This window comes from Mandrillus leucophaeus, unplaced genomic scaffold, assembly GCF_000951045.1.
Source record: "Mandrillus leucophaeus isolate KB7577 unplaced genomic scaffold, Mleu.le_1.0 Scaffold154, whole genome shotgun sequence".
NCBI lineage: Eukaryota > Metazoa > Chordata > Mammalia > Primates > Cercopithecidae > Mandrillus > Mandrillus leucophaeus.
In genome coordinates, this window is record NW_012101521.1 from 1,755,270 (window position 1) to 1,770,224 (window position 14,955).

The 14,955-nt window shown below is 45.1% G+C and overlaps 1 protein-coding gene across 1 annotated transcript in view; it reads left to right on the top strand.

Moving 5' to 3' along the window:
* Positions 1 to 2,313: 2,313 nt before the first annotated feature.
* Positions 2,314 to 14,955, top strand: part of SEZ6L (seizure related 6 homolog (mouse)-like) — a 95,584-nt gene continuing 82,942 nt past the window's right edge. Inside the window, exons 1-4 of the mRNA XM_011975344.1 lie at positions 2,314 to 3,190; positions 4,312 to 4,445; positions 6,859 to 7,051; positions 8,971 to 9,156. Coding sequence (XP_011830734.1) covers positions 2,986 to 3,190; positions 4,312 to 4,445; positions 6,859 to 7,051; positions 8,971 to 9,156 — 718 coding nt within the window. The 5' untranslated portion in view covers positions 2,314 to 2,985. The remainder of the gene's footprint in view (positions 3,191 to 4,311; positions 4,446 to 6,858; positions 7,052 to 8,970; positions 9,157 to 14,955) is intronic.

The window sequence follows — 14,955 nt, forward strand, 5'->3', positions numbered from 1 at the left end:
AAATAAATTTAAATGACAGCACTGGAGGGCCTAGAGACTGTAGCTGAGCGAGTGTCTCTCTGCAGAAAATCGACAAGGACAGCTATCAGTCTGAGGGCCTTTGTCCCCGTGATGTAATTCCTCTCTATCTAGACATCATCACGGGGATGTTCTGATTGCTCCAGTTTCCTGCCGAGGGGCTGTGATTGCAATGACAAGAGTAAAAACCGTGACGGCAGCTGGCATTTGCTAAGCACTCACTACGGGTGAGGCGCTGTCCTAAGTGCTTTGCACACATCAACTCGCTGAATGATGGCAACCCCAGGAAACAGGAAATGATAGCCCCATTTGACAGCTGAGGGAACTGAGGCTCGGAGAGTGAAGTCGTTAACCAGCAATTGGCAGAACTGGGTCTTTAAAAAGCAAACAATGCTGGTTTCCAGCACCATTCTTCCAGATAGCCGCCTGGGCCAGCCCTTCTTTAAAATGACTAAATGGTTTTACCTTCAAGACAAAAATAAATCGTAAGGATGGGGACCGAGGTGGGAGGATCACTTGATTCCAGGAGTTTGCAACCAGCCGTTGTGAGATCCGTCTCAAGAAAAAACAAAATGAATTACAAGAAGTTTGCAAGGTATACAAGGCCCTCCAGGGCCTGGCCCCTGTCTCCCTATCATACCAGCTTTATCTCCCGTACCCTCCACTTGTGCTCCAAAACCCCTTCCAATTCTTTTGTGCCCACCTCTGCCCAGCCTCCAAACCTCCGTGGGTCTTCACACAGGCCTCTGTTCTGAATCTGCCTCGTGATTCTGAATCCTAAAATATTTCCGTGTCTCCCACAAGGTCACTCTTACACTCTTTCAGTTTAAAATTTACTTCCCCCAACCCCGCTTTTACACTGTTGGTGGGAATATAAATTAATTCAACCATTGTGGAAGATGGTGCTGAGATTCCTCAGATATCTAGAACCAGAAATACCATTTGACCCAGCAATCCCATTACTGGGTATATACCCAAAAGAATATAAATCATTCTATTACAAAGGTACACATATGCCCATGTTCATTGCTGCACTATTCACAATAGCAAAGATGTGGAATCAACCCAATGCCCATCAATGATAGACTGGGTAAAGAAAATGTGGCACATGTACACCGTGGAATACTATGCAGCCATAAAGACAAACAAAATCATGTCCTTTGCAGGGACATGGACGGAGCTGGAAGACGTTATCCCTAGCAAACTAAGGCAGGAACAGAAAACCAAACACCACATGTTCTCACTTACAAGTGGGAGCTGAACAATGAGAACACATGGACACAGGGAGGGGAATAGCACACACTGGGGCCTGTTGGGGGTTGGGGTGGGGGAAAGGAGAGCATTAGGAAAAATAGGTAATGCATGCTGGGCTTCATAACTAGGCAATGGGTTGATGGGTGCAGCAAACCACCATGGCACACGTTTACCTATGTAACAAACCTGCACATCCTGCGCATGTGCCCCAGAACTTAAAATTAAAACTTGAATTTAAAAAAAACTTTGCTCCCCCTAACAAGCCCAGCCAGAGCACACAGCTTGGAAAAGAGAGTGTGGCCTGGTGTCCATCTCCACTCATCCTCTTAGCCGCCGCATGTCTTTGTACAGGGAGCAATCTGCCCAACTGTACACGGCAGGCCTGTCCTGCAGACAGGGTTAGGGGCCTGTCTTCTCTGTCCTCCTAGCACACAAGCTTTTCTCTTTCCAAACATTCATCATATCAAATATGATTGTGTCTACTTTCCCATCCCCCTTCCCAGTACATATACAACCAGGCAGTGAGACCCCTGTGCTTTTTGTTTCTATATTCCTAATGCTTAACTCAGTCCTGGCATGATCAAGCCCAAGTCTTCAGGAAAAAGAAGGAAGGAAGGAAGTGGAGGAATGAGGGAAGGAAATGAAGGAGGAAGGAAGAAAGAAAAATGGAAGAAGAAAGGAAGGAGGGAGGAAGGGAGGGACGGAAGAAGAAAAGAAAGAAAGAAAGAAAGAAAGAGAGAGAGAAAGAAAGGAAGAAAAGAAAGAAAGAAAGAAAGAAAGAAAGAAAGAAAGAAAGAAAGAAAGAAAGAAAGAAAGAAAGAAAGAAAGAAAGAAAGAAAGAGAGAGAGAAAGAAAGAGAGAAAGAGAAAGAAAGAAAGAGAGAGAGAAAGAAAGAAAGAGAAAAGAGGAAGGAGGAAGAAGGAAGGAAGAAAGAAAGAAAAGAGGAAGGAGGAAGAAGGAAGGAAGGAGAGAGAGGGAGGGTAGGAGGAAAAGAAGGAAGAAAGAAGAGGAAGAGGGTGAGAGGGAAGGAGGAGAAAAAAGAAATGAAGGGAAGGACAGAGAAAGAAGGAGTTGGTTTAGAGGCCAGCCTGACAAGCCTTGGGCACCGCCCTTAGGAGGCCACCCTCAGAGTCTGACAGCAGGTGAAGGTCCTAAATCTCCCCAAACTAATTGGTGTCTTTTCTCCTGTTCCAAGACGCTCTTCCCGAGGGTCCTTACCTCCTGCCCTCAGGAGCCCTGGAGAGTGGCAGTCCCGGCAAAGAGCACCCCGAAGAGAGACTGGTAACTGCACCCCCCAGTTCCTCACAGTCCGGGGAAGTGCTGGGAGAGCTGGAGCTGGATGGGACCGTACCCTCTGCACATCACGACACCCCAGCCCTGTCACCGCTGCTTCCAGAGGAGGCCCGCCCCAAGCACGCGTTGCCCCCCAAGAAGAAACTGCCTTCGCTCAAGCAGGTGAACTCCGCCAGGAAGCAGCTGAGGCCCAAGGCCACCTCCGCAGCCACTGTCCAAAGGGCGGGGTCCCAGCCAGCGTCCCAGGGCCTGGGTCTCCTCTCCTCCTCCACAGAGAAGCCTGGCCCACCGGGGGACCCGGACCCTATCGTGGCCTCTGAGGAGGCATCAGAAGTGCCCCTCTGGCTGGACAGAAAGGAGAGTGCAGTCCCCACAACACCCGCACCCCTGCAAATCTCCCCCTTCACTTCGCAGCCCTATATGGCCCACACGCTCCCCCAGAGGTCAGAACCTGGGGAACCTGGGCCTGACATGGCCCAGGAGGCCCCACAAGAGGACACCAGCCCCATGGCCCTGATGGACAAAGGTGAGAATGAGCTGACTGGGTCAGCCTCAGAAGAGAGCCAGGAGACTACTACCTCCACCATTATCACCACCACGGTCATCACCACCGAGCAGGCACCAGGTATGCAGCCCCCAACTTCTGAAGCCCTCCTGAAACAGCCATGAGGCACTCACTATGCTCAAGAAGCCTAAGCCCTACCATCAGTTACTGTCTATTGAGCATTGACTATGAGCTTCGCCCTGTGGCTCAGAATTAACAGCCTCATTTCATTTGTTTGTTGTTGTTTTGGGGGGTTGTTTTAGCAACAGGGTCTTGATCTGTCACCCAGGCTGGAGTGCCATGGCACGATCATAGCTCACTGCAGCCTCAAACTCCTGTGCTCAAGTGATCCTCTTGCCTCCGCCTCTTTAGTAGCTGGGACTACAAGCATGCACCATGATGTCCAGCTAATTTTTTTTTTTTGTAGAAAGGGGGTCTTGCTTGTTGTCCAGGCTGGGGAACTCCTGGGCTCAAGCAATCCTCCCACCTCAGCCTCCCAAAGCACTGGGACTACAGGCATGAGCCAGGACACTCAGCCAACATCCCAATTTTAAAGATGAGACAACTGAAACCCTGAGACCCCCAAACAACCTGCCAAAGGTCACACAGCTAATGAACAAGATTCAAAATCTTTTCATCTTGGAACAGAATTCTTCATTTAACCTGCTTCAAAGCCACTAGCCTTTTCAAAGTACATTACCTTTAGCATCGCATGTGTTTTCTAGACTTGACAAAACGCTCTTCTGTGTTCCAGTCTTTCTCTACCATCTTTAAAATGGGAGAGGGACCCCCAGTTGTCAAGCATACATGGGTTTTGGACAAGTGCAATGTGGCCACCCTTCAAAGCATGTGAGCTCTGGGTCCAAATCCTGCTTGCTGTTTGAGCTCGGCCCCTCTCTGAGCTTTTGTTTACTTCCCTGTAAAATGGGGATGAAATATTATCTGTCCCTATGAGAATGAGTGGGGTCACCCCTGTTGACTGGCTAAAATGGTGCCTAGCAGGATATAGTAAGCGATCATTCCCATCAATTATTGCTATTTTTATTATCATGTCGATTCTGGAGCTGATGAATTAACAGCAGAAGGACAGATGGGAACAGCAAAATGCAGGTTCCCCTAAAGCCCCCATTCCACCCCACAGCCCATGGTTGAGCTTACATCCAAGTTGTCTTTGGTGTCCTAATTAAAGTCCTTCCTTCCAGCTCTCTGCAGTGTGAGCTTCTCCAATCCTGAGGGGTACATTGACTCCAGCGACTACCCACCGCTGCCCCTCAACAACTTTCTGGAGTGCACATACAACGTGACAGTCTACACTGGCTATGGGGTGGAGCTCCAGGTAACCCCAGGAGGGTATCTCACAAGAGGCAGCCTCTTCTAGCAGGAAGTCTCAAGAGGATTGCATGAGTCAGGCTTACTGTTACGCTAACCAGTTTGGTTCTGTCTTTGCTCGACCAGGCCAACTTTAGCTGGGTTTTGGCGAATGAGTAGGAGTTCTTAACTCAATGCCTCGCTAAAATATCTTGGTAGGGATGGAAGGGACATGCTGACAAATTCTGAGGCATTTCCCAGAAGGAAAATCCCTTGATACTCTGCTTATCTCTCTCTCTGTCTCTCTCTCTCTCTGTCACACACACACACACACACACACACACACACACACACACGGAAGCTCCACCTGATTCATTTGATTCTTGCTTGCTTGCTTGCCTGCTTGTTTCTTTCTCTCTCTTTCTTTTTCTCTTTCTCTTTCTCTTTCTTTTTTGCTTGCTTGCTTGTGTTCTTGCTTCTTTCTCTTTCTCTTTCTCCTTCTTTCTTTCTTTCTTGCTTGCTTGCTTGTTTGCTTGCTTTCCTTCATTTTCTGGTTATTAGAACATTTTATTCTTAAACTTTTGCCCACACAGTAAGAGAGGAAAAGCAGGATGGCATAATGCTCAAACACCTGGGTTTTAAGTCTTACCTCTTCCGGTTAAAACTGCGTGACTTTGAGCAAGGAGATTCACCTCTCTGAGCCTCAGTTTCCCCATCAAAAAAATAGGAATAATGTTACTGCTTTTTAAAATTTGAGGAAGCAGAAAATATGACAATGCAGAGAGCATTTGGCCACAGTCCAGCAGAGGGAGAGAGAGGAGAGAGAGAGAGATCATTTGGCCAGAGCCCAGCAGAAATCGCGACCATGCAGTGCATGTTATCCGTTATCTTCAGTATGCTAATCACCCTGAATATGTTCCTTTTCCTCATGGGAAATAAAAAGCCGTCAAAAGTTTCTGAGCTGGGGCAGGTGTATGACCTTACCTTAGGAAGGGTTTTTGTTTTTGTTTTTGTTTTTACAAAAATAAAAGGTAGGCCCCTCAGCAGTAGAACCTATAGTCTTTGCAGACCCCAGAGCTTTGCACAGTGTGTGGCACACTGTCGGTGCTTAATAATTGTTCATGGAATTAAAATAAGCTGGAGAAAATCTGCAGTCCAGATGATTCTAGTGCTTAATGAACCCTTTCTTCCATGTCATGAAGAGTATTGGACCCACTATGTGTCCAACACTGTGTGGAGCCTTTTACCAGGCACAGTATTCATTCATTCATTGAGCAATTACTATGCGCCAGGCAAAGCTGTTGATACAGGAGAATATATTGATATAAAAAATTGATGCAATGCCTGCCCTAAAAGAGAAATACATAGGATGTCATTTAATAGGGACTCTAGTTGGTGTCTATAGAGGATGTTGTAGAATCACAGCAAAGGGACAGGCAAACTCCTTGGCAATCGGGGAAGGTCTCATAGATGAGGGCAATTTTAATGGGGCTTTGGTGAATGAGTAGGAGTTCATCCAAGAGAAAAGAGGATAAGATATAAGGCCTGAAGGAAGAGGAGCTTGTGGGTAAGGCCTGCCCTGTTTAGAGGAGAGGCAGAGAAACTAAAATTCCAAACCCTACTCATAAAAGCATAAGTCTTCAAATTGGGCACGGAAACCTGACTAAAGTCTCCCACACACACACACATGCACATACCATTTGTTCAGCCTCCCTGAATACAACTAAAGTATCTCCCTTATTTCTTCTCATATCCCACAGAGTGTAAATGGCAAAGCAAGCGCCTGATCCTTTGAGGTAGGGGTTGATTGTCCTGCAGTTGTAGCCACCATTTGGGAGGATAAGAGAGTGGGCCAGAGAGTGCCCTAGAAATGAGGACTCCACCCCTCACTTACCAATTTATGCAGAAAATGGAAGAACATATTCAATCTTTTTGTAATATTTTCTGAGCACCTAATATGTGCCAGATACTATTCTAGGCACTGGAAACATGGAACAGCATGGAGAAATCCCTATCCTTGGAGAGTATACATTCTGGTGGAATGCCTCTCCCGGCTCCCTGGAGATTGGACCTCAAGCACAAGCTGATCCAAATGCTGCCTCCACTTACCAGCTCCAGGACAATGTATCCCACCCGCTAGCATCCAGGGCCTCTGCCAAAGACCCCTCTTACAGGACACAGCAATGGGGGCCTCACATTGCAAGTCCCTTGCAATGCCTCTGCCTTGCAGTTTGGTTTCACTCTATCCCCTTGGATTCTGGGGAAATTAGAGGGACCTTGATGTTCCCAGGGCTCCTGTGGGCTGGGTATGGGGCCCAGCGGTCCCACTGACCAGGGGCTATCAGTGCCTGGGCCACTTTTCAGTGACATCTTTGCAACCTCAGAGGGCTCTGTCTCAAACACAACTCAGAGTTTCTCTGTCTGCTTCTGCCTGTTCCCAGGTGAAGAGTGTGAACCTGTCCGAGGGGGAACTGCTGTCCATCCGCGGGGTGGATGGCCCTACCCTGACCGTCCTGGCCAACCAGACACTCCTGGTGGAGGGTCAGGTAATCCGAAGCCCCACCAACACCATCTCCGTCTACTTCCGGACCTTCCAGGACGACGGCCTTGGGACCTTCCAGCTACACTACCAGGGTAGGATCAGGCCAAGGCTGACGAGCCTCAGTTTCCCTCTGGAGAAAAGGATTTTACAACTTTTTGTTTCAGGGGCCTCTCTGACAGTTTGGTGAAACCCACAAACCCCTTCTCACAATAATGTTTTTTAAAGTATAAAATAAAATATATACAAGTTTAAAGAAAACAGTATTACTGAATCGCAGTTATCAAAATACTGTTATAATCTATGATGCCTTAATCTATGTGCTTTTTATTAATTCATTAAACAATATCTTCTAGTAGTTCTTATAATTGTTGACATTTCAAAGTACTAAGGAGCATAAGAAATATGTTGAGATACCCATTCTGATGTGAAAAAAATCTGTGGTTTCTCTTGGTGTCAAAGTCACAGGTTCTACTACAATGTTGCAGTTTGTTGTCAGGAAATAGCACAGCTAAGGTAGAGGCTAATGAAAATAAGCAAGTAACTTTCCTTCATTCAAATTGGCAGGCCCTGAGTTCAATACGTAGATCCCCTGTGCGTCCACAGACTCCTGATAAAGAGCCTTAACAGGATCCTTCTCTCTTTTCTTCTTCCTCTATTGTTTTTCCTTTTGGTCTGTTCCTAAGTCTCCTCTGTTTTCCTCTCTGTTCATTCCTCTCTTCTCTTACTTCCTTTCTCCTTCCTTCTTTTCTCCTCCCTCTTTTCTTTTGTGTTTCTTCATTTCCTCCACTCTTTCTCTTCCTTTCCACCCTCTATTTTCCCTCCCTTCTCTCTCTCTCTCTCTCTCCTTTCCTAGTCCCCCTTTTTCTTCCTCTTTTCTTCCCCTCTCCCTCCACCCCATTTCCTCCTGCGCAGTTCCCATGACCTCAGGTCTCCTTTGCCTCACCCAGGAACTTTCCCTTGGATACTTACCAACTGCTGAAATATCTGAATGGAAAGTGGATTCGTGAACCATGCAACCAGATACTGAGAGTCATCATGTTTTGTATCAAATCGTCCAGACATTTGAAAACAATAACTCATTTTCAACTTTTCTCTCACCTGTTTCTGAAACAGGTGGATGACTGTATAGGGGAGTGTCCACTTCATCACAGCCTTTCAGTATGGATACTTCCCTTTGCTGTTGTTGTGAATCTAAAAGCAACAACAAAAAGGAATTTGAATTGTGAACGTGAATGTACTCCTCCTAATCAGTACTGCGAATACAGATATTCTATGCTGCAGGAGAGATCAGACTATGGTCTAGGGTGAAGAAGCTAGGATGAATTTGACATCCTCTTGTGAAAACTGAGGAATTCAATATGGCCCCATGTACCCTTTTACTACCCCCATCTACTGACTTCGAAGGAGGCTTTTTCTCTGTGTTATCTCATTTAATCCCCTCCACCACCTGTAAGGTGGAGGCACTGAGTCCTTGTCTCAAGGTGACATCGTTTGTAATTGATAGAGTAAGAATGTAAACTAACATTGGTTTTCCCTCCAAAGCCCAAGCTCTTGTCTCACAGGCCAGTAGTTCTCAAGCTTTCATATCCTTGGGCATTTCCCAAAGACCTGGTTCAAGCATCTGCATTTTTAACAAGCACCCAAGATGTGCATGCAGGCAGGACTAAACTTCCTAGGTGGTCTTGCCCCTCCCAGTCCCAGAGAGAAGGCCATTTTGTGTCCACATAGATAGAGATAGGCTCAAAGGAGGTATGGGAACTCGTTTTTCATCCCAAACCCGCTGTCTCTGGTTAGGCAAGGTGGCAATTTTTAAGCCCCAAGAAAGTGCTAACCTGGCAGCTTCAGCACGATATGATCAAAGAGAGTCACAAAAATAGCGTTCTCTGGAGCTCTGGAGTCCCCAGGGGCCTCATCTTCTCTCCCCAGCACAAATTGGCTCCCGGGATGTGGGTCAGGTTCTTGATCTCCCGCTCCGAGTAGTGACTGAGTCTGCCTCTGCATTTCTTCCCAGCCTTCATGCTGAGCTGCAACTTTCCCCGCCGGCCTGACTCTGGGGATGTCACGGTGATGGACCTGCACTCAGGTGGGGTGGCCCACTTCCACTGCCACCTGGGCTATGAGCTTCAGGGCGCTAAGATGCTGACGTGCATCAATGCCTCCAAGCCGCACTGGAGCAGCCAGGAGCCCATCTGCTCAGGTATGCTCCAGTCTCAGCCGGACCAAACCTGATGGTCCAGCTAAGAGGGGAAAGACCGACCTGTAGAACATCAAGAGTGACCTCAGGGAATGGCTTTCAGCCAAGGGGAAGAAACGGCTCCAAATATAGATGACTATTGCTATTTATTTAGTTTTTTGTATTGGAGCAAAATACACATAATATGAAATTTAACGCTGGAGACATTTTAGTATGTTCACACTACTGTGCAACCATCACTACTATCTAGCTCTGAAACATCTTTAACGTCCCAAATGGAAACACTGTACTGAAAGCAGTCACTCCCCACCCCTCCTTCCTCCCCACACTCCCCGGCAACCATCCATCTGCATTCTGTCTCCGTGGGTTTATCTACTGTGGGTATTTTATGTAAATGGAATCATATAATATGTGACTTTTATGTCTGACTTCTTTCACTTAGCACTTAGCACTGTGTTTTCAAGGTTCATGCATGTTGTAGCATGTATCAGTATTTCATTTCTTTTTATGGCTGAATAATATTCCATTGTATGGATGTGCCACATTTTGTCGATCTGTTTATTCATTAGTAGACATTTGAGTTGTTTCTACTTTTCAGCTATTAGGAACAATGCTGCTATGAATACTTGAATGCAAGTTTTTTGTGTGCATATGGTTTTCGTTTCTCTTAGATATATACTTGAGAGTGGGATTGCTGGGTCTTATGGTCATTGTATGGATAACTTTTTGAGGAACCATCAAATGATTTTCCACAGCAGCTGCACCATTTTACTTCCCCCCAGCAATGTGAGGGTACCAGTTTCTCCACATCCTTGCCCACACATGTTATTTTCCACGTCATTGTTTTTATTATAGCCATCCTTATGGGTATGAAGGGATCTCATGGTGTTAATTTCCATTTCCCTGATGATTAATGACATCAAGCATCTTTTCACGTGTGTGTTGGCCATTTGTAGATCTTCTTGGGGGAAATGTCTAGTCAAGTCCTTTGCCCATTTTCTATCGGGTTGTTTGTCTTTTTGTTGTTGAGTTGTAAGCATTCATTATATATTCTGATCACTAGACTCTTATCAGTGGTTTGCAAATATTTTCTCCCATTTCATGAGTTGTCTTTTCATTTCTTAACAGTGTTATTTGATGCACAAAGCTTTTACATTAAAAAATTAAATAATTTTTTTCTTTTCTTTCATGTGCTTTGAGTGTAACTACTGCCATTTTTCAAGCCCAGCCAATGTGTGTTGTGCACCATGCCAGCAGCTGCATTTAATCCTCACAGCAATCCCATAGGATGGGAGCCATTATCCCCATTTTGAAGTCACTTACTCAGTCACCACACAGAAATTTTGTTTGTTTGTTTGTTGTGGTGGTGGTTTTTTTTTTTTTTTTTTTTTGAAATGGAGTCTCTCTCTGTAGCCCAGGCTGCAGTGCAGTGGCATGATCTCCGCTCACTGCAAGCTCCGCCTCCCGGGTTCACGCCATTCTCCTGCCTCCCGAGCAGGTGGGACTACAGGCACCCACCACCATGCCCGGCTAATTTTTTGTATTTTTACTAGAGATGGGGTTTCACTGTGTTAGCCAGGGTGCTCTCGATCTCCTGACCTCATGATCCACCCACCTCGGCCTCCCAAAGTGCTGGAATTACAGGCGTGAGCCACCACACCCAGCCCAGAAATTGTTGAAGGTAGGCTGCTGAGGCAGTCTGATGCCCTCTAGTAAAGAGAAGTAGGCCTGCTCAGCCAGCTGATAGAATCTGAGACTTCAAGGACAGATGGAATTTTAAGCACCTGTTGGGCATTGTTTGTCATTCAGAGGCTTTCCTATCTATGTACTCATTCAACAAACATCCATTGAGCACTCACTGTGTGGTAGGCATTGCACCTGTTGCTAGAGCTATTGCAGGAACCCTGACCCAGTTCCTGCTGTCACAGAGTTTCTAGTCAAGGTGAGGCTGTAGTGTGTAAACGAGTAAACAAGGATGCAAACATGCTGGTAACAGATTGTGTTAAGGACCAGGAAAGAAATTCACAGGGTGGAATGATGCCGAGTGAGGACAGAGAAGACACCAGTGATTGTGAGAGGCGTTGCAATGGAGAAAACGTGTGCAGGAAGAAGATGTGATAGAGGACCTCAACTGGGAGGAGGACAGTGATGAGCGAAGGGTCAAGGAAGGATTACCTGATGACACTCCAAGATTTGGAAGTTGAGTAGGAAATAGACCGAGGGTGGAAAATGGTGGGGGGGGGAGGAATCATTCCAGGCAGATGCACTAGCATATGCTAAGGTTCAGAGGTGGGAAGGAACTCAATGAGTTTGAGAGAGCAAATAAATACATAAGATCAATCTGGCTAAAGTGCAGAGAAAATATCAGGACAGGAGGCTGGGGCAGTGGTCAGAAACTGTACTGCTCAAGGTCTTGAGAAGACAGGTGGACTAGGCAGGAGATATCTGGAAAAATGTAAGCATAAGGGTGATCATTCTGACTTCTATTTGGCAAAAATGATTGAGGGTGGTCAGAGTGCATCCATGGAAATCAAGATGGACAATATCTACTATTTCACTTGAACTCAGGGAGATAAGATTACCACTTTCATAGGAAAAGAGAATGAGGCTTAGAGAGATGAAGTAACATATTTGAAGTGGCAGAACTTAGTCCAGAACCCTTCTCTCCTGAGCTCTTCCCCTTACAGCTTCCTTACTCAAAGTGTGCTCCTCAGACTAGCAAAATTATTAGAAATGCATAATCCTGAGCTCCATGCAAAACCAAATGAATCAAAATGTTCACTTTAACATGTCCCTTGGGTGACTCATGTGCACATTACACCTGGAGAAGCACTGGTCTGTACCACACTATCCCTGCACCAGTAGGCACAGCCTTGGTCATCTTCAGCTCTCAAGAGAACAAAACCCTTTCAGAATTCTCGAAAGTCCTGATGGTGGTTGAGACAGCATAGGTTGCCCTGCCACCTACTATGTGCCAGGCTAGGAGCCGTGTGTGAAGACAATATTGGAAATAATAAAACATAATTCCCACCCTGCAGTTATTCATAGCCAAGTGGAGCTCAAAAAGCAAATGAGAGTTAATGATGAATTCCGAGATTTAATTGTTACAGTATTGTTCCCCCAAGGCCCTCCAGAATTTTTCTTTCTTTTTTTTAAACAAAGATAAAAATCCAAACCATAGGGCAGTTGGTTTCCACGCCTCTCTCACATTAATTTTTATCTATGTGTGAAATCAGGGAGGAATTAAGCTTCAATTTGTACTAAGAAAGATGGATGGGAAGGCACGGCTGGCAAATTGAAGCCAAACAGAGCCATCAGTCGGCTTAATCAGGCAAAGAAGGGAAGCAGAGAAGCTGCAAACGATCAACGGCTTGGGAGGACAGATGGCCAGAGCCCCCCACCAGGGACAGTGTCCTCCATCACTCAGCTCCTGAACCACAGGGCAATAGAGCTGGCTATGCTTTGAGTGCCCACTCTGTGCCAGGAATGGCACTAAGCTCCCCGTACCCATCATTTCATTGATTTCTCACTACTGTCCTATAAGGAGGGTGGACTTATCACCATTTTACAGTGGGTAAACTCAAGTGACTTGTCTTAGATCCACAGCAGCTAACTGGCAAGGTTTGAACCTAGGGCTGGCTTATTTCACAGAACAACCTCTCCTCTAGGACAGAAGGGCAGCCTGGAGAGAGAAATGAATCTAGTTTTCTGTCTGTGGTCCTGAAAGAAGTATGGAGCTTCTTGGCAATGTCTTTGCTGTAGGTCACAACACAGTCTGGAGTGGAGAGAAGAGTTATCCACCCTTCTCTGCTAGCACAAGCCCCATTCAGTCATACTATCACTCAACAAACATTTAATGGGTACCTGCTATGTATCAAGCTTTGAGCTGATACTAGAGATACAAAAAGGAAAAAATATTCATTCTTTCATTCAAGAAACATTTTATAAAGCACCCACTATATTTCATGTACCTTTCTGGATTAACAGGTTATCATAAATAAGACAGACAGCGGAGTAGCGACTTCAGTAAGAGATACTGGAGTGAGGCAGCCTGAGCTTGAATCTCAACTGCTCCACTTATTATGTGTATGTCCTTGAGGAAGTGGCGTAACACCTTGAACTTCTTTTTTCCTATTTTGCAAAATTAATGGTTGTTACTCAATAAATATTTACTGACCACATTCTACATACCAGGAGCTCTTCTGGTTGCTGGTAGTATGATGAAAGCAAGCAAACAAAAAGTGTCCCAGCTTTTGTGGAACCTACAAACACCTTAGCCATCTGTGAGATGGTTCCAAATAACCTGTCCCACTTTTGCTTCCTCTCCTATTTCTCTGAAAAGGAAGGGGGAACCAAGGGTTCTGTGCTTGGGAAGGAAATATTTTTCAAGCTCCTTTGATCCTCCTAAAAGATAGAAATGGCTCCCAGTGAAACCCTGGTCTTGGTGTAGGACTTTACCCAATCATAACCCTGGGCTATACTTCACATCCCTTCCTCCTGGACTGCCTGTGACAGTCGGTGAGAGGTGTCTGCTGCCCACCAGCTCTTCTTAGAAAATTCAAAACTGGCCGAGTGCAGTGGCTTACGCCTGTAATCCTGGCATTTTGGGAGGCCAAGGCAGGTGGATTACGAGGTCAAGGGTTTGAGACCAGCCTGGCCAAGATGGTGAAACCCCATCTCTACTGAAAATACAAAAATTAGCCAGGCGTGGTGGTGGGCACCTGTAATCCCAGCTACTCAGGAGGCTGAGGCAGGAGAATCGCTTGAACCCGGGAGGCGGAGGTTGCTGTGAGCCGAGATCATGCCACTGCACTCCAGCCTCAGCGACAGAGCAGGACTTTGTTTCAAAAAAAAGAAAAGAAAAGAAAAGAAAAGTCTCAAAAAAAGAGAAAAGAAAATTCAAAACTGCTCTCCCAAATAGTACATGAGAAAACAATTTCCTCAGAACCAAATATTTCCTAAGAATTAGAGTACAAATAAGAACACCTTCTTGCTTGTGGACTGGAAAGTGTTCTTTCCAGTGCACACATCACTTTTTAATATTTTTATTAGATTTTTATGATAAAAGTAATAGATGATTCTGGTAAGAAATTTTTTAAGAAATAGTGAAGCGTAAGAAATAGGAACAAATCACTTTTATATTCATGGTCTCAATAGATCCTTGCAAATAGCTCACTAAAATAGGTATGGCACACTATTTTCTAACCGTTTTTTTTTTCACTTAAAAAGCAGCATCTTCCTATATGCTGAAGTATTCTTTGAGAACATGTTATTTAATTTCTGAATGGCTGGAGTGTATTTACAGTTATGCATTACTTAACGATGGGGATGTGTTCTAGGAAATGCATCTCCAGGTGACGTCATCATTGCGTCAACATCATAGAGTGTATGTACATGAACCTTGATGCTATAGCCTACTACACACCTAGGCTATATGGTACAGCCTATTGCTTCTCAGCTACTAATCTGTACAGCATGTTACTGTGCTGAATACTTTGTAACACAATGGCATTTGTTTATCTAAACATAGAAAAGATACAATAAAAATATAATATTAAAATCTTACAGGACCACTGTCATATATGCGCTCTGTTGTAAATTGAAATACTGTTATGTGGCACATGATGCATTTCACTAAATCATCTGTGAGTGGACATTCATCTTGTTTTTTTGTTGTTGTTGTTATTTTTCATTCTTAGAAACAAGATATCCTCATTCCTAACTCTTGGTGCAAATCCGTAAATCTTTTCTTATTATAATTATCCAGAACCATATTTGCCAGATCAAAGTGTTTGAGCATGT